General features: G+C 44.5%; 2 protein-coding genes across 16 annotated transcripts in view; one reads left to right on the top strand and one right to left on the bottom strand.

Moving 5' to 3' along the window:
• The first annotated feature begins 847 nt into the window (after positions 1-847).
• On the top strand, positions 848-16,364 carry LOC310665925 (B-lymphocyte antigen CD20-like). 4 transcript variants are annotated; one of them, XM_083416316.1, is made up of 9 exons: positions 848-1,000; positions 4,620-4,740; positions 6,619-6,738; positions 8,608-8,664; positions 9,600-9,800; positions 11,191-11,265; positions 12,979-13,100; positions 13,589-13,636; positions 15,928-16,364. In XM_083416316.1, exons 1-9 carry the CDS (start codon positions 996-998, stop codon positions 15,965-15,967), a joined length of 789 nt encoding a protein of 262 aa, XP_083272442.1. In that variant the 5' UTR covers positions 848-995; the 3' UTR covers positions 15,968-16,364. The 4 variants fall into 4 exon arrangements, with proteins under 4 accessions (XP_083272442.1, XP_083272443.1, XP_083272444.1 ...); XM_083416315.1 differs by lacking the exon at positions 848-1,000 and adding an exon at positions 3,236-3,455; XM_083416317.1 differs by lacking the exons at positions 848-1,000; positions 13,589-13,636 and adding an exon at positions 3,133-3,455.
• A 1,288-nt stretch (positions 16,365-17,652) lies between these two features.
• Positions 17,653-25,347, bottom strand: part of PITPNM1 (phosphatidylinositol transfer protein membrane associated 1) — a 31,191-nt gene continuing 23,496 nt past the window's right edge. For all 12 annotated transcript variants that reach the window (XM_083426914.1, XM_083426921.1, XM_083426924.1 and 9 more), the window contains 7 exons: positions 23,984-24,094; positions 21,729-21,845; positions 21,117-21,265; positions 20,230-20,379; positions 19,282-19,465; positions 18,973-19,101; positions 17,653-18,829 (listed from right to left, as the gene is read on the bottom strand). In XM_083426914.1, coding sequence (XP_083283040.1) covers positions 18,575-18,829; positions 18,973-19,101; positions 19,282-19,465; positions 20,230-20,379; positions 21,117-21,265; positions 21,729-21,845; positions 23,984-24,094 — 1,095 coding nt within the window. In that variant the 3' untranslated portion in view covers positions 17,653-18,574. The remainder of the gene's footprint in view (positions 18,830-18,972; positions 19,102-19,281; positions 19,466-20,229; positions 20,380-21,116; positions 21,266-21,728; positions 21,846-23,983; positions 24,095-25,347) is intronic.

Genomic DNA, 25,347 nt, shown 5'->3' on the forward strand with positions numbered 1-25,347 from the left:
GTCTAACCTGAAGCGTCTGTAACCTGAGGTACCACTGTATAGTCTAGCAAGCCAACAAGCCCAAAGCCTGGTCCTCTCTTCCTTCTCCTTAAACCTGAAAAAAGTTTTCCATATTTCTGTTACTCTTATTCCTTTCCTCCCATTGGTGGGTGGGTGCTTGCTGTAAGGCACTTAAAGCAGCAAGATGCAACATAGTCTAGTAAGAATGAAGAAATAATGTGATGAAATGCCAGAAATACAAAAAAAAAAGAAAAGCACCCCACCCCAGCACAGTGCATGAATGAAAACAGTGCACATCTAGAAAAAATGCAGTGCTCCTGATGCTGTCATTTGCAACTCTGCTGGTATCTTACAATGGAAAAGCAATAGGGTAGCACTAGGAACCACCCACCGGGAAGCAGCCATACTCTGATGAAAGTCCTAGGAATTCTCTATAGAGATGTCTAGCTCCCCTCCAGAATTGCACTTTTCAGCTTCCCTGGAATTGTACTGTTTAAGTCTGTACTGTACAGTATCTTCAGCCACAGAAGCTGCATGAGCCTCAGCTACTGTGCCATATGTTTTTTGTTTCTTTTGCCTTTTCTGGCTGCAATATGCTTCTGTGTGATTTCCCCCCTACATTGAAACCCTGGAGTGACTCTGCCAGTCAATGTAAACAATAGTAAACTAGATGAACCATGGTTTCCTATGTTGTTCCTATGATCTAGAATTACAGGGCTTGCAGACCTGTGCTTCCAATACCTTAAAATCAATGGGACTCACATCTAAGTAAATGCACTGTACCTCAGAGTCAGCTGTCAATAAGGCCCTCCTTTGAGCAGAGGGTAACAGAATGACCATCTCATTCACTGTCTCATGTTCTATTTTGCAGGAGTGTTGTACAGTCATGCATAGCAATCTCCTGGTTTTAACTTCCCTAGGATTCTTTATTTGCATCTCCATGGCAGCCTTTGGATGAAAAGCTGTGTGTCGTAGATAGACCACCGCTGATTAGGATGTTGTAAGTTTGCTAGTCGTCTATAATGGGAAGAAGCAGGTGCCAAGTGATGTAGGAAATAGCAAGGTCAGAAATTGGTGAGTTGGAGAAGAAGAGGCTGGAGACAGGAATAGAGGCATATGCTATTTTGGCCACTAATGCCCTGCACCAAACACCATCACTGATCCTATCCAGGTACATCCCAGACTCATACAAGTGATGGAATATAATAAAATATGATTAATTGTGAACACAGGTGGGGGACTGCACTGTACTGCTACATTTCTGTAGGGGGGGAAACCCTACAGAGATTGAATAAGAAAAACACTCCAGGCTGGCCTATCTGACTTAGAAGGTTACGGCTTGCCTGCACATTTTCCTTTATAACTTTCTTTATAAGAGTCCAATTGACTTGCAAGGAAGGAAGGAAGGAAGGAAGGAAGGAAGGAAGGAAGGAAGGAAGGAAGGAAGGAAGGAAAGAAAATGTACATGTGTATCCCCCTCTCAGTACAATGGCTCTGTTTGGGAAGTAAATATGCTTAAAGGTTACACCCATGGTGTGGTGGCCACAGATAAGGCATTTTTAGGCAGGCTCTAGCATTTAAATCAGACATGAAGGGGGAAGGGAGGAGGAGATGCAAAAAGGCTGGGAGAGCAAGGCCGACTGCTTCCTGCTTATGAGAAGAACCTTAGTTTCTCCTTTCCTTCACAGCCCATTGCCTCCTGAGGCATGAATGGAATGGAAAGGTTGCCTGGCATTTCCTCAGTTCCATTGAAGTCAAACAGAAAGCTGCAGCTAGACTTTTTTGCCCTGAGTCAGGGGTCCTTTACCTTTACCTTTAAATGTCATATATAATTTCCATTATCTAATTGCTTCTTTTGCATTTCCAGTGACAAGTCCCAGCATAGCTCTGTGTAGTCCTTCCTCTTTCGCACAGAATACCATTCTAAACTTTTTGGTTGTAATAACTTCTGTCATTACTCTCTTAATCTTGAAACAAACAGCAGACACTATGTTCTCACTATGAAATATCATCCTTAAAAAACAACAACTCTCTATTAAGTTTAGTTTTGAACACCAGCCTAAGGAAGAGTTCTATGAAATCTGAAACTTTGCATACCTCACTGTGAACTTTGGTTGGTCCTAATAAAAAAGGTGTTTCCCCCCTGGTCCTATGTTGTTTTTCTAAATGTTTTGTAAACCAAGAACCTATCCTAGGGAGGTTTTTGATGTCTGATGTTTTATTGCTTTTTATATTATTATTATCATTAATTCTGTTGGAGCCGCCCAAGTGGCTGGGGAAACCCAGCCAGATGGATGGGGTATAAATAATAAATAACTGTTATTGTTGTTGTTATAACAATATGATCTTGTGATGTCCACACATTTCCATCTCATTGCAGCCCCAAAAGAGGGACAGACGCCTCTGGTACCACGCAGTAATAGCTCACACTACTCTAATGGTAATAATGGTGATTTAAAGTTATACAGATGAGAGCATGGAAATGGAAATGAAGCTGAAGAACAAACTCATTATTCTGTAACAAAAATGCAATTGCCTGCAAGCCATTAATTTCCTTCCATTCAGAATTCCCTTTTCAGATAAAAATAACTGAGTGGTGCTATCTTTCTTCTAATTCTTAAAATACCGCATAGTCCATGGTACATATCTCTGCCCTGCCAACATTCTGAGGCCTCAATTACAATAAAACAATTTTTGCTTCCTCTGAGCCACTTCTGTCTATGTTCCTGGGACTGATGTGAACTTAAACAGATTCATCTTCCAGGGACTACAAAGAGAAAACTCTCTTCTGGGCAGAGTCTAATAAAAGGAATTACCTATACAAGCATCCTTTCTCATCAGTAAGCCATAGCTCTAACCTATAAGCCTCATAAAAGGCAGCTGCTATGGGAGTAGCAAGACCCTCTTGGAGTGTTAATGCTGTGAGCCTCAGAAAGACACCACAGTCTCCATTGTGCCTCATTTCCAAAAGAAAACATGGACCATGGGTAAGACTGCCTGGAACCCCCTGGAATCTTGCACCGCTGGGAGATTGGGGTGTCGTGCAACACCCTTCAGAGGTTGGGTTGTCCTGGGGAGATCTTGGCACTGGCAAGTTAGATGGGGTATTTAGGGCGCTGCTGAAAACATGTTATGTTTCACCTCGTCAAATGCCTTTTCTTTCGGTTTCTAGAAACCAAAATTATCTTATTTGCTTGCTGACATTTCTCATAAATCAGGTGACCACATATAACCACAACATAATTGGCTATGCGCTAGCTAAGGGGAGGAAGCTAAGTCTGAAAAGGATGTAGCTGCGTAGCTCCGTTCTTCAGGCCTGCTCTTCATTCTTCTGCTGTTCCCAAACACAGTATCCCTTTCACCACAGCCACCTGTTTTCTTTAAGCCCTCTTCAGTTAGCTCGAAGCAGAAGTGCCATCTATGGAGACCACACCTGGCTCTCTTTTCTATCCACGGTAAGAATGTTTGGGCACGCGAGGGTGACTCCACATGGATACATCAAATGCAGCTGTATAGGCAGTGTCAGAGATGGTGATAGTGATGATATATTAATTTAATGCCAATATAGGATTCCAAGTGGATCACAAGTGTTCTGGATTAACCAGTGCTGTATTGGATTAAAAGTCTGAATCCTATGCATGTTTTCTTGGAAGTAAGAAAGTGTTGCTCTCAAAGAACTATACAGTTATTTTGTATTATTACAACAGAACAATACTGTTGAGCTACTGTTCTGTACTGCTTTTTCTGAATCTTTAGTGCTATAAAACACACACAGTTTGAAATGGATCAGTGTGTTCTCAGACGGCTTCTTTTCTGCAACCAGGAGAAAAAGCCTGACTTATTTTTATCTCATAAAATGCTGTCGCTTCCATTCCATTCTTAACCTATATCAAAAGCTATAGGGTGTCACTTTTTAAATGCTAGGAAGTATAAGGAGGAAATGAGCAGGAAGCAATTTTGATGAGATGGAAGAATGGTACAGCTTCAGGAGGCCTTGGGAGTGTGGAAGACAAAGGAAGTGGGACTTTGCTCCTGCTTCTCAGTCTCTCTGCAACTTTGGCTGCAATTGGCCATGGTTTCTTCCTTGGACAGAAATAGGAATTGGGGACAGCAATGTCTTTACAGTGGCTCTGGTCCCACGATAGACCGTTTACAGTGAATTTATTTCACAGGAAACTGGGTGGGAACAGACGGTGTATCTGCTAGAGGAAACTTAGCGGTGTGTACCTAGAGAACCACACACAAAGTTGTGGTGCAACCTTAACGGAGCATGTGATTAACTTAAAAATGTGCTTAGTTTGGCTAGAATAAGCCATCCCCTTGACGCCAGAAGGCAGGTGAAAGGGTGGCATATTTTTCACTCCTCAGCAGCATGCTGTAATACAATTGCACTGGAATATATGATATCAAGAAGCTTTTAAAACTGCTTTCATGTGGCCTCAACCTGCCCACCTGTTGGTATAAGTGCTTTTGCTAGGCTGTCTCGTTTAATTTTACATTTTAATAACTTATTCTGAGCGGGGGCAATGCCTAAGCAGCAACAAAGAGCCCTGCTGCAGAAAGGATCGAAGTGCATGCAACACTGCAGCCATAATTTCTCAATATTGATTTATCTGCAGAATGGATCAATACAGGCTGGCTCCACAAGCACCTTACCCTGGCAACGTTGTGGTGGTTGTCCCTCCAAGCCATGTTGGTGCAGGACAGAAGAAACTCCCAGAGGAAAATGATGCTCTGGGGGTAAGATTGCATTTTCCCTAAATACCTGTGTGCTTGGGCTAAGCTAAAGGGAAGGCTGTGAATGTGGCGTATGGGTGCAATACACCATAGAAAAATATATACAAACATCATCTCAGGAACATAAGAAACTGCCTTGCACTGTGTCTATTGATCCATCAGGCTACACGGAGGGGCAGTAGCTCTCCAGTCTTTTCCAGCCCTGACTGGAGCTGCTGGGGGATTGAGCCTGGGACTTCCAGCAGGCAGTGTTTGAGCTCTACCACTGAGCTATGACCCTTCCTTTCCAGATTCACCTTCTTGGGCCAATGTAAGATACGGTCTATAAAACGGTATGCTAACCAAGGAACTAGTAGTTCCATCAAGGGCAGAAGGATTCCCAGCATTTTTTCTCAATTTTGGTTTCCCCAATTTTTTGCAGAGGGTGCCATGACAAGTACTTGTTTAATTTTTGTATCTGTGTGGGATCCCTGGGCCTGTTTAGCACCATCCTTCTTCTCTTAGGGAGGATCTATACTCTAAACACTAACACTAAAAATGAGTTTCTGATAACCGTATAGCCAGTGCTTTTTTTTGATGGGACGCAGGGTTACACATACCCCTAAACTTTTTGTGAATCTTTGTACTTGTGTCCATTTACTGTACTTATTTTTCCCGATTTAAACTATAAAATGGTGGTTTTCTTGAGTCAAAATGAGAGTACCCCTAAACATTTTTTAAGAAAAAAAGCACTGTGTATAGCCATATGACATTCTTTTTAAACATTAATAATGTGTTATTAAAATGTGACACCAGAGCACATTGCAGAGCTACCCCCTTCCAAAAACCAGGTAGACCTTGTGGAAAAGGAAACCAACGCCTTCATGTTTAAATTAAAGTGAACTGAATGTTTAATAATGTTTAAAATGTGGGTGTACATCCAGCCTTAGATGGGTTGCAATTTTCCTCCTTCTGGCTGCAGATAAGGCCACACTCCAAGTCTCAAACTCAATCTCAATCCAGAGCACTCTGTCAGGAGACTTTCCCTTTTCCTTCTGAAGGTGGCAGAAGAAGAGTATAAATCAATTTTTAAGAAACAGTGGGTTCTCTTTCTGCTGAGAAAGCTTTGTAGTGAGGTGTCTCTTTTGTAGATTTAACTGTATGATTAATCAACTTGAACTCTTGTGTGTGTTGTGCTGAGTTTTAAAGACAATTTCATTTCATTAAGGCTATTTAGATTCTGGTGTGTGTTGTAATTGAGAATGGGGGGGGGGGGAGAACACTGAATATGCCCTTCCCTTCTAAACATTGGTGGTAGCTTTTGTTAGCTTTATTCAGCTCCGGCCCTTGAGCTGATACGGCTCATCTTGATCCTGAGACCAGCAGAGTAAAATCCCAGAGTCTGCAAACGAAAGGATGAAGCAGGTATAGTGCTACATTGCTAAGCATTATATCTAAGCTATGCTGAGAGCATTCAAATATACATCTTGTCTCTGTGAGAAGCAGAGAGCAACTCTAAACGAAACGAAAGAACAAAGAAACAGGAAACCAGTGAACGTCACATCCAGTCTCCCTTTCCCATGGGAAGACAACAGTAACTGAATTGTGGAATGAAAACATAGTCCCATGACTTGCAACTACTGCTCAGTGAGGGAAACAGAAACCAACAGCTTTTGTTTATTAAATTCTACGTATTCTCACAGTTCCATCAATGTGTAAAGGTTTCTCCTCATTGTTCTATACTGGATAGTAATTTGTGATTTTATGATAGTGCTGTGGTTTTGAGGAGGACAATATGGATTATATGGGGCTTGTGAAGTTCAGTTAATAGTGTCCATATGACATGGTCTCTAAGCCAGCTGTTTTATTTAATCTTTTTCTAATTTTGTCATCTTCCTAAAGGCTATGCAGGTGGTTATTGCTCTGATACATCTTGGTCTTGGAGGCATTTTGCTCTTTTCATCAAAGGATTGTGACACATGGATCATGACTGTCTGGTATCCCTTCTGGGGGGGTGCCCTTGTAAGTAGAATGAATAGTATTGTTGTTGATTCATCGCAATATCATGTCTTCTTGAAGAGAGTGTGGCTATAGAATAGTGTTGTCTGTGTCAAATTCCTTTTGGGGGACAAATCATTCATCGCCTCTTCAAGCAATTATTTATTGAGCATTCATCCTGATTTGCTTATGCCAGCAGGGGTTTTCAAACTTTCTGCTTCCAGGGCCTACTTGAGATGGCTAAAAGCTATTGAGGTCCACCATTCAGAAAACCATTCTGAAAACAAGATGGCGGCCAATACAGGGAGAGCTTGGCATAATCAGCAGTTACCATGGACATAGCCAAAGGTGGGCAGGGAGGGACAGCTCCCCCCCCCCCATTGATAAAAATCAATAAAAATGCATAGCTGATCTCCCCCCCCCCCGCCACCCCACCCCACCCCCCGCAACAAAAGGCCTGTCCATCCCCTTAACAAAAATCCTGGCTACACCCATGACAGTTACTAACATTTTCTACTGATATCAGATCCATCTTTGGAAATTGCTGCATTCTTTGTCACAGCATTGTGGCAAGCAGTTCCATAGATCATCTTTCCTCAAGATAAGTACATACATTGGCGCTGGAGCTCTTTTCGTGATACACTCCTCTTTCTGATATACTTCTCCCTTCACACACCCCTGTGTGACCCTCAAAGCATTTTATCCATCTCCTGTAATATATTCTCCTGCTCTCCTTTCACACTCCATTTGTACCTGATTTCTCCTATTTTTTTGATCCCCGACCCTTTAACACCCAGTTCTTCCACCTATAACAGTTTCCCCTTTTTATGCCCTTCCTTTCTATTCTCAGTTATTCTCAAGAACAACAATTTATTTCACTCTTTTATTTCCTTCAACTGGCTGTTTCTCCATAGAAGAGAGAGGCCCCCATGAAAGTGGCCCAAGACCCGCTGGTGGGTCCCAAACCAATGTTTGAGAAACACTGGCATACACCAGTTGTTGGATAACAATGACAATCCCAGGTTCACCCTGACTTGCTTGCAGAGTGTTTACATGTCTTCCTCGCTAGTCGTTTGTTCATCCCAAACATTTCAGTGAATTTCTTCATCAGTTTCCAAACAGCAAAAGTGGGTATCGCACTAGGCAGCACAGCTTTCCACTTTCAGTGCCCAAACTCAAAAGTTCTGGTATGCGATAGAATCACTCTCACAAAATACTGACAGCCTGGAGGCGTCCTGTGTCCCCCATCGGTTAATTAGGAATACTAATGCCTTTGCCTCACAGGACTGTCATGAGACTCAATGAGAAAACTGAGGTAAAGCCCTTTGAAAAGTATAGCTTGATTAATAATGAAGCAAATTTTCATATTGCTAAAAAAAAAAAGAAAAATGAGATGTTATGAGTGTAGATATTTTTTAAATGGTTTTGTCCCAGAATGGTATAAAACCAGGTCACACTTGCCACCATTCCAAACACATTCCTTTACTTCTGAAACCTTTCGTGCAAAGTGAATATTTAACAGGGTATTTTGAAGCGTACTGCAAATTACTTCTGAGTAGGCATGCATAGGATTGTGTTGCACTTGACCCAAAATTGGGTGGAAAGGCAGTGTTGAATGGTATTAAATATGTAGAAATGTCTAAGTCAGGCATGTCCAAAGTCCGTTTCAGGGGCCTAATCCTGCCCACCGGTCTGTTTAATCAACAACTTTGGTTGGCCCTTTGGTGGGCCCTCATGGCCCTTCACTTCATCAAATCTGGCCCTCTTTGAAAAAAGTTTGGACACCACTGGTCTAAATGGAGGACGGTTTTTGTTTGTTTCTGTTTTATAGAGCCTGATAATGTAAGTAACATACTTCTTACTGTCTACTGTTTTTGGTTTCTCTCTCTCCAGTTCATAATTTCAGGATACCTTTCATCAGCAGCGACAAAAAAATCAGTTGCAGGTCTGGTAGGTTGATGTAACTTAACTCTGGTGTGTTTTTAATTGTTAAAACAACCAACAATCCAGGACTATCAGATGAAAAGGTACCGTTTGTTTCCATAGCCCAGAATTAGAGAAACTTTTTTGACCTGGGAAGCCAGATCTTTGTCACCTGCATCCAGCCAACCATGACACCCACCCATCAATCATCTCATGCCCAAAAGATGCCAGTTGATTGACAGGTGGCTGGTCACACCCATCTGTCAAAGTTGGGCTACAGATGTGGGGGAAGATAGCGAGCAGGACTGAACTCTGCACGCAGCACTGGGGTGGGTTCAATCCTGCTTTCTGCAGGCTGTGGGTATGCAAGGGAACTCCCTGCAGGGGATTCCCCCACACAACCAAATTGAGCTCCTTTTTCTCAGAGATCAATTGCACATACTAGTCCCTCAGACATAATTAATACATGCGGCCAAACCAAGCAGGATGCAGAGGGGAACCCACCCTTTAGATGATGCCAAACACTATTCGAAGTGACATCAACCGATTGACAGATTGCTGTGGTTTATAGGAAATGGCCCCATGAGCTTTTCTACACATCCCTCTGGTGGTTTGGTGGCTGCTTTGGCTAGGTTAATTTATACTAGTTGTCCCCTTTACTTGCCCTGTTTTTTTTCTGCATGACGTGCTATGTTACTGGAACCTCCTATAACTCTGTAACCCTGAATCTCCCACATTTTGCATTTCTGCTGGGTCTTTGATGTTCTGAAAGCCACTTAGACAAGTGACAGTATGTAGGGTGCCTCATTCGTACCAGAATCAATCCCCTCCCTCGTTCTCCCATAGTCAGAGCTGGCAAAGGCGAGGGTCAGGTTTTGTTCCCGAGATCATTCTCCCTGTCTCACCCATAACCCCACCCAACCCATAAATTAATTAAGCAAAACTTTCTCTTTCTCTTCCAGGGAGCATTCAGTTACCTCTTTAACACTCTTAGTGGCCTCGGTGCAATCGCTGGAATGTGCCTTTTGCTGACTGATGTAATAAAAAATAGAGAGAGAAACTCTTCTGCAGTTACGGAGACATCTCGCTTTATATCCAAATATCTTCTTCCACAAATTCCTAATATTTCAAACTATTGCAAGACCACTGGGGCATATGAAATGGTAAGTTCCTGGATTCCATACAAGGCTAGTTCCAGGTTTAAGGAGGCCCTGGCCAAGGTGTTCTTTGGTGGTTCCCTTCCTCTGTTAGTTGTCCCTCCGAGGCTTACGTCACTGTGGCAAGAGCATGCCAACCAATGCCATGCCTTTAAATTTCCCAGAGTGCCTCACAACGATGCCAAGGCAGGAAACCAAACAGGGGGCTAAATCCAGCCACCTAGAGCTACTAGGAGTGGTAGGCCAGAATATATTAAAGGGATGAGACAGGTAGCAGCAGAGCACCAAGTTCTGTTCATGTGGTAGTCAAGGTGGGCTGGAGAGAAGTGCCTGAGAAAATGTTCGTGGGGAGGTAAGGAGGAGAGAGGGGTAGAATTCATCTCCTTGCTGCTGCTGCTGCTGCTGCAATGAAAATAGCAATTCCCTTCTCACCCTCTGCATTATATTTGAATGGGATAGACTGTGTGGCGACAAATGTGGCTACCCATCACATCCAGTCTGACCCTGTGTCTCAATCCTTTAAGTGCCTGGAGAGAGAGGCTGGCCTCTACAGCTTTACACAGTGCTACACACATCCTAAGGGCCACTGGTGACCCATCCTGACCTCTCTTTGACCCTCCTGCATCCGGTCCCACTGATCCTCTTGCCCTCCTCCTCCTGACACATTCTCCTCTCCCCATTATTCCTTTCCCTTTCATACAGATCCACCAGCACCAGGCAAGGTAGCTGAACTTTAACAGACCACCAAGCATACACAGAGTTGAAAAGGCAGGGTGGAGAGAAAGGCAACCCCACTCTTGTGGCATAGATCTCCTCACTTCCTCTAATGTTGAGACTTTTGCAGGGGGAGATTTATGACTGGTGTCAATCATAAATGGATGATGTCATTTATGACTTGCTGGATGTCAAGCAAGTAAAAAACCTAATATTAGGGCTCATTCATACTTCTGTTTGCCCCTCAGCTTTCCCCTGGGAGAATACACTCTTTACTGCTGAATAGGAACAAGCTGCAATCAGATTTTCAACGGAGTGCTGTTTGCTCTAATTAAGCAGTAAAGAGAAAGTTTTCCCAGGGAAAACAGTGGGGCAAACAAGAAAGTGCTCAGACCCATGCCTAGGAAGCACAGGACAAGTGGAAAACCTCTTGGACCCATGCTTTCTAGGCATGGGATAATCCGCAGAAGTGTGGATAAGCCCTTGATTGGACAAAATATAGAATATATTGTTATAGGACTGTTATTCTGAGCTCTGAAAGTGACTTAATCTTAAATTCCTTGTGTTGTATTCTCCTGCACAAAGCTTCTTGTGTGAGTGTCACCCTAAAGCTGAGAATGAGATCATTCTCCTTGCATTAATGTTTGATATTTTTAACTGGCTGGTTGTTGTTTTTTTGCAGGGAATTCTGTGTGTGATGCTTTTCTTCTCTTTCCTTGAGGCTACAACTACTTTTTCAGTTCTCTGCAATAGCAAGGTGAGGATCCAGTAGCTCATAATATAAGCAAAAATATAGCATAGTATTCTGCCTCTCATCCTTTTGTTGTATATTTATTTAGTGGTATGCTAAGTGGCCTTCAAAACAAAACTGGCTTACTAGGCTCACTAGGCTGAATTCACAAATTCATGTTTATCACCTGATGACTTTAGTCTCCCATGATGGTATGTAGGTATGAAATGGTTATCATCACAGAACATGGAACAAGTGGGAAACCCAGCCAAAAGGGCGAGGTATTAATAATAATAATAATAATAATAGTTGTTGTTGTTGTTGTTGTTGTTGAAGCCCCTCCAACACAATGCAAAGCTGGCATGAGGGTGTTTTCATACATGGGGCTTAACAGGGGAGGACTTCAGACTTGCAGGATCTGTGTTGTTGTTTTAATGTAATTCCAAGATCCAGCAAACAGAGCCAGGTGCAAAAGACTGAGAATTAAAGCCATCATTCTGAACCCAAGAGTTTGTTTTGAGTACCAGAAGCTGCTCTCACAGTCCTTCCCCATACAAATTCTGGATAGCCACATATTCCCCACCACCTTCATTTCAACAAATGGGGAGGAATGTCGCTTTGTTGTTGCTGTTCTACAGTGATTTGACAGCTGGAAATCTTTGCCCATCTTCTTAAAATCACCCTCTCAGTAGAAGTGAGCGAGCAAGGAGGACTATGCCAGTGAGAGAAACCAGTTATAGTTCTGCATGTCTTATCCCAGAAGAAATAATCCTTTCTAGGGGCACCCCTTGGAAACCCCCTTGGGAAGGGCTATAGTTCAGTGGCAGAGCATCTTCCTTGCCTTCAGGAAGCCCCAGATTCAACATCTCAACATCTTCAGGTAGGACTGAAAAAGACTCCTGCCGGAGACCTTTGGAGAGCCACTGCCAGTTAGTGCAGACACTGATCTAGATCAGTGGTTCCCAATCTTTTTTTTGGCCATGTCCCACCTAAGCATCTCTAAAATTTTGATTCCCCCCACCCCCGGTGACATATAGTTCTTATTATTCAAGAAGTGAAGTCCTATTCACATGGAGGAAACTTAAAGGGCCATTAGCTGTTAATAACTCATTCTCGAATTGCCCCCCTTAAAAATCTATTTGCCCCCTTGTGGGGCATGTGTCCCACGTTGGGAGCCACAGATTTAGATGGACCAAATGAGGTAGCTTTCCCAGAGCACAGGCACCAAGTAACAGCAACCAGCCTCCAACTAGAAGAGGGAAATGGTTGGGCAGTGCAATTGCAAATCTGGAGTCCTATCCAAGCCTTGGCCCAGAGTTGACGTTTTCACTTATGTGGATCCCACATGACTTAAGAGGAGGAAATGCTGTGCTAGGGAAAAAAGCTTAGTGTGCTTTTTTCTTGGTATATTTAATAACAAGAACTCCAACTTATTTAGTGCTAGGGAAAGGGGCAAACCAAGCTCTGACCCTAGTGGCACAAATTTTACAAGATCAATGCAGCAAAAGAAGGAAGCAAGGGCACATTGAGGTCACTGCCCTCCATTTTTTAGGTTGGTTCACTTGTCTCGATCCTGTGGCTTTGCAGAGAACCACAACAGTTAGGGTGAAAGGAAAAATACTCGGGTTTGCTAACTGGGAGCGTGTGTGGCTGGTAAATAGCAATTCAAACACCCGGGGAGCAGTGGTGAAGGGAGAACGAACAGGCACGGAAACTGATGGGTGGCACATTTTCTTTCAGGACAAAAAGAAGCACAGATCAGACAATGAAGAACAAAATGTTGCTTTGACATCACTCCCACAGGCATGCTATGCAGACGGAGTTCCTGACCCACCACAGTACACTGCAACAGAAGCAAACAGGTGAGAATCCTGTCGAACTAGAACAGGCTTCCTCAACCTTGGCCCTCCAGAAGTTTTGAGACTACAATTCCCATCATCCCTGACTACTGGACCTGCTAGCTAGGGATCATGGGTGTTGTAGGCCAAAAACATCTGGAGGGCCAAGACTGAGGAACCCTGAACTAGAAGATAAATCCAGCCTTCAACTTCCAGTCCTAAGAAACACAGGGAGCTATTTTGTTTTGCAAGCCCTGGGTGATGCATCAGAGGGGACCTGTGCATTCTGCTCCAATCAGATGCTTTCTGAGTTCTTGTCCCCAACCCCCCAACCCCGTATGTGTATCTCTCTGTAGATGGCAAAGTTCCACCTGCTTCTTTTCTGTGTTATCAGGATGTTGTTAAGGGGACAGGAGCAGGGCCAGTTTAAAAAGGGGAAATTAGCAATCTCATGATGAACAAAACTTGGGTCACCCTTGCGTCGCGTTAACGTTTGAACCTTCATTTTGTAGATACTCACAGCTTCCTGAAAGCATCCCTGGAAACACACAGACAGACTGGTGAGTCCTTTGCAAGAGTGAAGGAAGTGGAGCTCATTCTCCGTTGTGAATAAGAGTTTAGGCAGGGCTCAAATTGTTGGGCACCTGCCAAGCCCTATGTGCACTGGGGGTGGGGTGGGGTGGGGGGTGGCTCTATCAGTCTCTACACCAAGGATGGGGAACTTGCAGCTCTCCATTGTGGTTGCACTCCAACTCCCATCAGCCCTAGCCAACATGGCCACTGGTCAGGGATGATGGGCGTTATTGTTCAACAACATTTACATTGCCTATTCCTCCTCCAGAGCCTCCTGACCACACTGCTCCTCTTCCTTCCTGTTTCTTATTGCTCACCATGATGGTGTATTTTCTGAACACCTGCAGTGTTTTACTTTTCCCCTTTAGAAAGTGTACCACACAAGGACCTTGAGAAATCATCCAGCAAAAATAGTACTTATTCTTCCCTAGGAAGGGAATATTAATTGGACCACACACGTATGTTGAGACTATATCTAGCACTCTGGTGCTTCTCTGTTCAATACATGGAGGGAAAGAAGATTTGAGGTTTGCCTTCATCCCTGTTTCAAGTTCCTTGCGTTGCAGTTCCACAATGGCCTTGGTGTCTCTATGACCAAACCTTCTGTGCCAGAGTTCTGGATCTGCTTCAACCTTCTGGTGCATGTGTGCCACATTTGCAGTACACAGTTCTGGCAGATTAGTCTTGTAGACACCATTAATCAAACATGCTTCAGCATATAGTTTGCCATTTTAGGTTACTTGGCATTTACCATTCCCAGATTGTATAAGGAAACCTTTTCTGTCTGAGGCGGACACACAGATCATGTTGCAATTCAATCAGTTTTATTTCAACCAATTGCTTAGCTTGCAGTTTAAGGTTCCTAAACCTGTACCACATATCTTCATGCTTACACCATTTGCAATTTGAATATTGCTATCCACAGATTAATATTGTCAATGTTTCCAAAGAAGTCTTAATCATAACTCATATGTGAAGAACATCCAGAATCAATTATCCATCTGTTTAATTTTGAATCACAACTGTTTACAGTTACATTCTCCTCATGCAGAAAAAAAAGTTTTTCCTTGTTCCCTTTATTTTGACTTGGTCACTTAAATGAAAGGGATTTTGCTGGTTTGAGAGCTTACAAAATCTGGGTATATGTCCCTCTTTGTTACATCTGAAACAAACAACCCTTTTGGCTCTCCTATGAGACTGAAACACATAGTTTGTGTCACAGGGTTTTCCATTCCTGGCTAGAGAGGTTGCTCTTCTCTCCATACATTCCTCTCTCAAGTGACCAATGGTATCAAGTTATGGTTAACCTTGGTTATTCATCCATGGGAGTTGGCTTCATATGGTGGAAGAGAGTGAAGAAAGAAGCTAACCAGAGACCTAATTGGGTCTAGGAAACAATTCTCTGCTCTTAACCCCTTCATGCATTAAGTAGCTCCAAGATTGCTGGTTGTTTGACTGCAAATTCCCACACTCTGAATAAAAGAGCTGAGACATGAGGCAGGAGCTTAACCCCAGAGGAAGAAGGCAGGGGAATGGGGTGGGGTGGCCAAGTCAAGGACCTACTGTGGGCAACTTGCCCAAGAGCCCCTCAAAACCTGGAACCAGCATGTAAGAAGTTACAATGGTAGAGTCAGACCATTGATGCCTCTGTTGGTCCAGGAACATCTATAGCAGGGATGCCCACCAAGGCAGATCGGAATCTACTGGTAGATCTCTGGGCAATTTGCCATAAATTGGCAACGTTTCTGACTCCCAGTTATATAATAGCAGCAACAAAACTATTTCTCCCCATCTAAGTACGTTAGGCTGCTGCAGTGATAAAAGAGAACCAGTAATGGACTCTTATGTGAATGACTGTGAGTTCAGTTCAGTTTTGGTACTGGAAACAAATAACTAGGCTCAGAATGTCAGGCCCTCGTGCTCTTTAATTCTAACAGTTGAGTGTTTCAGATCTGGATCCGACTGGTAGATCCAGTAGAAAACAAAACCATTCTAACAAGCCTGAAGTCTGCCCACCCTACACTGACTTGCTGTAGCTGCCTGGGGTTTCACACTCAGGTCCTTCCCAATCCTACTTGCATATGCTGGGGATTCATCTTGGAACCTTTGGATTGCAAAGCATGTGCTCTACCGCTGAGTTATTGCCTTCCCCTATACTGTATATATTATTTCATTGCTTCCATTTTGTTTTTTCCACCAAAACCCAGGACTCTTATCCCCACCCCCACATCCATTTGATACCCTCTTACACATTTCTTTCTTCTTTCTCTGTCTGTAGGCCCCACTATGCTGCCAGTTATGAGCCACACACTGGATAAAGTTGGATTTTTAATCGTCACCACTCTTTTTTGCTTTGTTGATGTTTGATTGTAAGGTTTCAAGCATTTTGTTTTTGGTTTTTGTAATGTGTGGCTACATTAAGAATTCACAGTATTTATCATTATCTGCCATCTTGATCTGCCATATCCATTATTATTTATCACTGATGCACCAATAAAGCAGTGCAAACCCCCTTGAAAGATGGCTGCCTTTTGCTCTAAGAACACTGTGGAGGCAGAGGAGAGAGAACAGGGAGGCTGGACGTGGGTTTTCTTTCTTGTGTTCTTTAGAAACCTGGACTTCCCTTATTTCTACTGTATTGTGCTGTTATGGAAAAATTAGAGCTGTATGGCTTTCTGGTGTTTTACTCTGCTAATAAAGCAAATTGTTAGAAAATGGTTGTGAAAGACAGTAAATCACCGTTGCATCTCTTCAGTACCATGTAATAGTGCCTGGGGTTCAGTTGTAAGTAGGTCGCGGGTGGCATTGTGGTCTAAACCACTGAGCCTCTTGGGCTTGCCAATCAGAAGTTTGGAGGTTCGAACCCCCACAATGGGGTGAGCTCCCATTGCTCTGTTCCAGCTTCTGCCAACTTAACAGTTCGAAAACATACCGAGGCAAGTATAGATAAATAGGTACTGCTGTGGCAGGAAGGTAAATGGCGTTTCCATGCGCTCTGGTTTCTGTCACGGTGTTTTCGTTGCGCCAGATGCGGTTTAGTCATGCTGGCCACATGACCCAGAAAGCTATTTGTGGACAAACACCTTGGCCTGAAAGCGAGATGAGAGCCACAACCCCATAGTCGCCTTTGACTGGACTTAACCGTCCAGGGTCCTTTACCTTTTTTTTATCTTTAGAGTTGCCACCTGTCTTGTATAATACAGGATTGCCCCGTATTTCAATGTAAAATGCTATGTCCTGTATTGATACAGTTTGACCTGTATTTCAAGTACTCTCTCTCTCTCTCTCTCTGCCAAGTTAGAGAATCTCTCCAAATGCATGGGTTTGAAAAGGTGTGTGAAACGCCATGTATTTAAGCTCTGGGTAGCCAAGCACAGACATATTTACAAATTTGTGTGTGTGTGACAAATTCCACAGGGGCCATCCTATTAGACAGCCATAGATTATTATTTTTTTAAAAAAGTGATGACATTGTTTATTATTTTTTATAATTATCCAAGGCTGCAATAGATTTTAATGGATTGCTTTGAAGTCACTCCAGCACCAGATAAAATAAAATGTCCTACCTTGACACTTTCTTCTAGGATTTAGCTTGATCAGTATCCTTAAGATCAAGACCCACAGAGCAGTTGTCAGAGCAGGTCCTTCACTCATGGTGTGACTTTGCAACGGCCTTGTGTATGCATCAGCTGTCAAGCCTGCCCCCACCCCTCAAATCTAAGAGGGTACTGTTATAAGTGCTGGGTACCAGAGTGACCCAAAATTCTTGGATTTAGTGAATGTTAAAATTAATCAAATTTTGATTAAACTATGCCAAACATGCCCCCTCCCCCATTTAGTTTCTGCTAAGAAGCCAGGCCAGCTCAGCAGAGATGGCTGGATGGGAGTCATTGGGAGAATAAAGGCTGATATCCCACACCGCTCGGAGATGTGGGTGGCACATAACTGTACCAAACTAACCCATCCCTCAACTGCTACCTCAAAACACACATTCACTCTTCAATTTTTGATTTTATTTTATTTTATTTGTTCAGTTTTATAACACATTTAAAGATAAATGTAAAACCCCCACAAATCCTCCAAAACAGGATTCGACTTCCCGGCAATTCTGACACAATGAAATAAATACCAAGCCCTCCTTTGTCAGGAAGGAAGTATGGATTCATCCTTATTCATGGCTATCCTGTGCTCTCACACTGGACACAATACATGCACAGGAGGGCAGTATCATGCAGACACCCAAAGACCGGGGCACAGGCAGGATTGGACTGAGAAACGGCACTAGGGACTGGAGCAAGGCGCTCAACCTCTGCAGGAAAGGGGCAGCTGGGATCCCTGATGTATATATTTCCCTAACCACCCACCCTAACCTTAGCCACAGAGGGATATAGGAAGACCTGGGAGATGGTTGGGGCTGGACCCACTACTGCCTCACGTGGCATCAAATGGGGAGAGTGGAATACTATATATCCCAGACCTCAATAATTTGAAAAGGGGGAGGAATGTGAACAGTCAATTCACAAGCAACGTAGCACACTTTTAAGTCAGGGTAATATGAACATCCCCACCCCCATTTGTCCCTCCCCCCCCCACCCCACCCCATAATCCCCAGAGGGTATGACTTGAGGGACACTGGCTGAACTGCAGGTCAGAAGAGACCACAAAACAGAACAGGCAGGAGTCGGAACTAATGGGAATGGAAGCAATCTCTGGGATTATATAGAAGTTCTCTCCTCTGTATCCTTGTGGCACTGTATGCCAGCTTGCGGCCTCTGCTGGGCAGAGCCCCCTCTCTCACTCTTCCCCCTGACCAACCATACCTAGTATTCTTGGCCCCTTTCTCTCACAACTGTGGCCTCTCACAGGCCCAGCCCTGGCACCAGCCACTGCGAGTCAGAAAATGCAGAGACTACCCCACGGCGGGCTCACTCCTCACTCTCCAACTTCAGGCTGACGCTGCGCGTCTTGGCTCGGGGCTGGGCGTTCCCTTGCCCCTCTCGCTCGGCCTGACTCTGCCCCCTCGAACGCAGCAGCTGGCTCTGCTTGCGCAGGAAGTCGACGGGAGCAGGGCAGCCGTAGCTGCCTTTGCCCAGCGTGGGCCTTGTCGTCCCCTTCGGCGAGTGGGCAAGAGATGACGCTTCCAGCTGTGCCAGGTGTGCCACGTAGCCGTCTGACAGGAACTGCAAGGAGAAAGGAGAACGCAGCTGACACTTGCTCTGTTCTTCCCCTCCCTGAGGGAGCAACAAGCTCTGTAGGCCTCAGAGCCTGAGGAGCCCCCAGCCTGCAGCTGAGGCAACGCTTTTTGGGAAACAAAACTCCATACCTGGCACTGGCTTTGCAGTTTTTTCACAGCCCGGCCCACAATGTAGATTTGAGATGCGGGAAGCCCTAGAGAACTGTAGACTGAAATATCCTTGGTGGATCCGTAGCCAGCCACTATAGTCACCTCTGCCTGCAATAAATGGATGAAGACATCGGTGACTTCTCTCCCACACTTTTTCTCCTGTGGTGCTCTTTCCACTGCACTCAGAGGCACTGCAAGGTGTGTCAGAGCCACACGCATGGGTCTCTCTCAGTTGTGCTGCAGCCCTTCCCACAATTATATCTGAACCCTTGGTGAACGCTTACGTACCTCCTGCTGAAGGCCCTGTAGAAAGGCAGCCTTCTGTCGAAGAGGGTCATGCGTGAGCCCATCACAGAAAGAGACGGCCCCATGGGGGAAGTTATGCTGGGTAAGCCAGGCCACCACACGGTGCTTCTGCATGTCTGGACGCCCCGTCACGTAGATGATCATGTAACCGGAGTCCTGCCAATGTCTAAAGGGGCAAAGAAGGATTATTTGTGGCAACTGGGTGGCTCATTCATTCATTCAGGGTGCCTTCTGGGGTGTAGGACTAATCTCGCTCTATTTTTTAAATGTCAAGTTAATAGTAGCCCTCTCCACTTCCCATGTTGTTTGCTGCATGAAGAAGTGATTTCCTTTTGTACAACAAGGTGGTTGTTAAGAGTGAAGTGGCACTCTGTACCAGATGCATTTTGAGGGGATGCAGCCAATGTGATCTGCAGAAATATCTCCTTATAAACTTCTTCACCTATCAGACATCAACTCTAGTTTAGCCAAATGTGAGTATCAAAATAAAATCCAGTCATCCAACAAAACCTTCTTTCAATAAATCCACCTTGACAGCATTTTGGCACTGAGATATACAGATGTAGATATGACAATTTGGGGGCAGGGAATAAAGTTGTTTCCATAATTGGTGCTTCAAGCTTTTATTAAATCTTGAAGAGTGAGGATTTTAAATTTATTTTACACATTTTCACTCTGCTGAGAAAACTGAACTCCCACAGTTAAGCAGACTCAAGGATGGTGGTGGGGGACATGAATGCTGGCAAGTTTCATTTCTTACTCTGCTGAGCATTCACATACCAGTCTCTGCAGCTCAAAATTCTTGATGAATTATGATAAAGCGAATTCAACACTGCCCCACCCCCACACAATTCAGAGTCAATAGGAAAGGGGGAAGTGACAACCATGTCAGGGAAAGATATGGGGTCCCCAGGAAGGGCTATTACCTACCTTACTACATCAACAGCACCAGCGCGCACCTTGGGGTCGCTGCCCATAATAGAGACACTGGCTGTGAAGGAGCCATCAATACTAAAAACAACACATGGTGTGGACTTCGCTACCACAGTTAGGAAGCACTCGGCATAGGTGTGGTCACCCCTGTGGAGAGAAGCACAATGAAGGAAACCCACCAGCAAGTGCCCCTCCTCTCAGAATTGCCAGTGCATGGCCACCACACTCAAAGACCCTACACAGGGACAAAGATGACTGACCCCGGAAGGCTGGTGGGGCTTCTCCCTACAGCTTCAGAAAACCAAGGAAGGGGCAGGTCAAGCAGTTCAACTATGGCAAATGAGACATCCTACCAATGTGAACCATGTATAAGGCCTCTGCCAGGAACAAATGGTGATCCACTTGGTCCCAGAATCAGAATCTCTATTATTATTATTAAATTGCTATACCACCCTTCATTCAAGGATCACTGGGTGGTTGACAATATAAAGACACAAAAATACATAACATAGTGATAAACAACACACACACACCAGCTTAAAAGGCCATAGATGGTTTAATTAGCCAACGGCCTGGGACAAGAGGAATGTTTTTGCTTGTTGCCTAAATATATGTAATGAAGGCGCCAGACAACCCTCCCTGGGGAGAGCATTGCACAAAAGGGGAGCCACTGCAGAAAAGGCCTGTTCTCATGTTGCCACCCTCTGGACCTCTCATTGAGGAGGCACATGAAGAAGGGCCTCCGATGATGACCACAGGTTCCAGGGTGGTTCATATGGAGAGAGGCCGTCCTTGAGGTCTTGTGGTCATAAGCCAGGCTGGACTGAGGATAGGATTTCTGCTCCAAAAGGTCAACCACAGGACAGGGTTCACCACACACTCACCTCACTACCATTCGGACAGGGTACATGCCAATGCCCAGCATCTTCTCCTCGGGGAGGGTGTAGGAGAGTCTGCCACTGCCACTTGTCACCTCTGTGCCATAGTGCACCCATTTTCCTGACAGTGGCTGTGCCATGATGTAGATATCCACCTTCGGGAAGAGATCAAGGGGAGCAGCAATGTTCACTTCACTGCACAATCCTCTTATACTGCCTTACCTGTCCCCAAGCTCAGCTAATCTCTAAGGGTTGGTGAAACATTACCTTTTCCGAGTCTGAAGGGGGAGAGGCATTATTTCCCCCTTAATTCCTGACAGCAGGTGCTGTTCATATCCTTCATCCCACACACCCCGTCTGAAAGTTCCCTGCTTCATTTTGATTTAACACTCATTTTATCCCCTTTTCCTTACAGCTCCTCAGCCCCTGTGGGAAATATCCATGCCCTGCCTCCTCAGGACTCATTGTGACATGGCCCTCATGTGGCCTATACTTGTTCCTCCTCCATAATTTCCACCCATATGGCCTGCTCCATTCTGGTCTGCTGCCCCCTACTGCTTTTACTGCTGATGTCTTCAGAATGCCCCCCAACCCCCTTGTAGCTACGCTTTTTGTTACCTTCTCCCCGGTCAGAGTCACCACATCCAGTGGGCCATACATGAAGCGCCCACTGAAGACCTGGGGTCGCCCCTCACACACAATGACATCACTGGCGCGGTGGTTTGCTGTCACATTCTGTAAACCAAAGGGGTAAAGCAGTTTTTACTAATTTCACCTCAGCAAAAGGGGACATTAAAACACAGGAACTGGATCTGGGCTAGAGAACACTGCTGGCTACAGAACGCAGCAATTCTAACATGCACTCATGAGAGGAAATTTACATTGTTTTTGAGGGGGCAGGGAAATCTCATCATATGGTGGCTATCTACTACTATAAAACAAGGATGAAGAACCTGCAGCCCTCCAAATGTTGGGACTACAACTCTCATCTTCCTTAGCCATTGGTTGTTCTAGCTGGGCCTGATGGGAGCTGCCTGGAGTTCAACAACATCTGGAGGGATACAGGTTCCCCACCCTGCTCTGCATGCATTCCTACATAGTGAACCAGAAATACAGCTGTGGGAACAGTGCCCCTTTCCCTGGTTGGGGTGTCTTCTAGGCAATGTGGGAGTGCATTTGTAGGAACCAGTAAGAAAAACCACAATGTTTTCTTGTGCTGAGGTTGCCATATTAAAAGCAAAACCACCTTACACTGTACTTGACAGGAAAAGGCAGAAATCACCCTTCCTCTGTGAGGTGTTTTTTATTATTATTTAACACAATTTATATACCACTTGATTGCAGTAAAACATCTAAGTGGTTTGCAAGAAATATTAAAATAACCAATAAAAAATGGTTAAAACAATTAAAAACGTTGAAGGCAGGATTCACCTAACCAGTGCCATCAGTGGAAACCCTACACAAGGATTTTGACTTCTACAATGCGGCTTCCCCCCTCACCCCTGTGTCATCCCCCACAAATTGGCTCTGGGTGGGAGTTCAGAGAACGCCCAGAACAACACATGGAGGGAGGAAATGGAGATCGTTCCATCTGGTAAGCTGAAATGCTGGTCCAGATGGAACAATTGGAAGAGCACAATGTTGAATTACAACCAGTAAGGTAATTAAAACCAACAGTAAAATAAATTAAAGCACGTCAACATCTACAAGTCTGGATAGGCTTGCCTAAACAAAAACGTTTTAAGCAGTAACAAACATAAAAGAGTATTTGCTTCTTATTGAATGATCTTGTTCCCTGGAACAATTGTCAAACCTTCAAAATCATCACAATTGCTTGAGGGAAACTTCATTCAAATACCACCTACATTCATGTTCTGAATTATGCATTACAACCTGCTATTAGAGTTTTGCATTTAGCTCTGCAACCTACACAGCCCTGAGCTGCTGTACTTCCTCCAAGTCCTAGTACCCAAACCCATCTCAGCCCCACCCAGACAGGTGCCTGCCTATTTCTCACTACACTGTCATGAAGCAGCACCTGAACCTTTAAAGAGCAGCAGCATTTGTCTCCTAGACCTAGAGCAAAAAACGACGAGATGTCTCTTTGTTGTTCAAAGGCTTCATTAGCATCACCTAACATGACAAGCCAGGCAGGTGTTTGTGAAAGCGGTTAAGTCCAGTCAAAGGTGACTATGGGGTGCGGCACTCATCTCGCTTTCAGGCTGAGGGAGCCGGCTTTTGTCCACAAACTGCTTTCCAGGTCATGTGGCCAGCATGGAACACAGTGACAGAAGCCGGAGCACACGGAAACACTGTTTACCTTCCCGACGCAGTGGTACCTATTTATCTATTTGCACTGGTGTACTTTTGAACTGCTAAGTTGGCAGGAGCTGGGACAGAGCAACGGGAGCTCACCCCGTCACAGGGATTCGAACCACCAACCTTCCAATCAGCAAGCCCAAGAAGCTCAGTAGTTTAGACCACAGCACCACCAGCAAAAGCTAATAAAGTTGTCCTCCCCACCCTCAATTTTAAAGCAAGAAAACCTAAATCTTATGCTCCAAATGGATCTTGCAAAAAAATGTGTTTCTACATAATTTGGTGTGATTTCCTTTGTGAATTAAAATGGCAACCATGTTTTTGGCAAGTGGCAGAGGAGGATAGAGGGCGAGGCAGGAAGAGAGACAACAGCTGTGATGATATGGTAGCATCCATGAAGTTATCCTGAAGGCTATTAGCTGTGGAAGGAATAGGATCAGCTCATATTCCTTTCCCTGAAGACACAGTGCCCAAGCCCAAGCCAGAGTCCCATTTCCCACTTGCACGTGTGAGTTAGAGGCAAGGTAGCCACCGTGGGGGACAGAGCTCCATACCCGGATCTTCACTTGTGTTCGTTTCCGCTGCCACTTTTCACGAGGAAATGCTGGGCTGTAGATGGAACTCTCCTCATTCTCTGTCACTTGGGGCTGCTCTGTCTCAATCACCTGCAAACACATAGGAACATCAGGGCCAGGGTTCAGGAGTGCCATTCACAGGCACCAACTCCTAGAGTTTCAGCCACAATCATAATATACAGACACTGGGCAGATTAAAGTGGACAGTTTCATTGCTCCCTTTGTCTGTTATATCCTTCCTAAATAGATTCAAAATGTGAACCTCTAGCTGCTTCGCAACAGAGCATACTAAGGGCACTTCCAAATGGCATCCTGACTGAGAAGTCATCCTGATTAGTTTGAAGGAAGGTTATACACAGTGCAGGCTAGTTAATGAGCCTTTTCCTCCAATTTGCTTCAGGGAAGGGTAGGCTACATTGTGATACATTTTCCAGCACATTTTCCTGTCACCTTATTGCAAAAAGTCAGATCTTTGGGGAAGTTGCACAAGAGCTCCAAATCAGCTTTAATTGCACAACCTTTAATTGCACATCTGAAGGCAGCCCTGTTTAGGGAAGCTTTTAATATCTGAAGGACTATTGTATTTTAATATTTTGTTGGAAGCCGCTCAGAGTGGCTGGGAAAACCCAGCCAGATGGGCGGGGTAGAAATAATAAAGTATTATTATTATTAACCTGAATTTGCTGGCATGTGACACGAAAATATCATTAGCCTAATAGTCCATCTAGCCCAGTGTTGTCCACTCTGGCTGGCAGCAGCTCTTCAGGATCTCAGTCACAGGCCTTTCCCATTATTTGATCCCTTCTACCTAGGAGATGACAGGGACCGAACCCAAGACCTTCTGCATGCGAAGCTTGTGCTCTACTGGTGAGCCACTCCTACAAACTCCTGTGTTATTTTTGGTTTGGTTTCTCCAAACCAGGAGTCCATGCCTGCCCCTAGCACATAGGGGCTGTGCTCTGTTTTGCTCTGCATAACAAAACAAGCCTTTATCCAGCAGTTAGGATCTCCTTGCAAAGTGTTCAGCTGATCCAATATCTTGTTCCATAATCTACCCAGGTATCGAAAGAAAAGAATCCTCCTCAAAATCCACATCCACTCCAAAATTTACATCGCACTTGCACTTAACTATGCAAGGTAGCACTCACCTACCACCAAAGGTGCCTGTGCAAATTTTATCCACCCAAGTCTCTATTTCTACTCCCATGTCCCCTGCCTGGGTTAGGTTTCCTCCTATATGCCCCTCCCCTCTACTGCGCAAACCTATTTTTAGATGCCAGTTTCCCATTAGAGGAACAATTAGAGCCCACCACACCCTGTTCCCCAGCACAGCGACATTTCCA

The sequence above is a fragment of the Podarcis tiliguerta genome (assembly GCF_965153285.1).
Source record: "Podarcis tiliguerta genome assembly, chromosome: 1".
Lineage (NCBI taxonomy): Eukaryota > Metazoa > Chordata > Lepidosauria > Squamata > Lacertidae > Podarcis > Podarcis tiliguerta.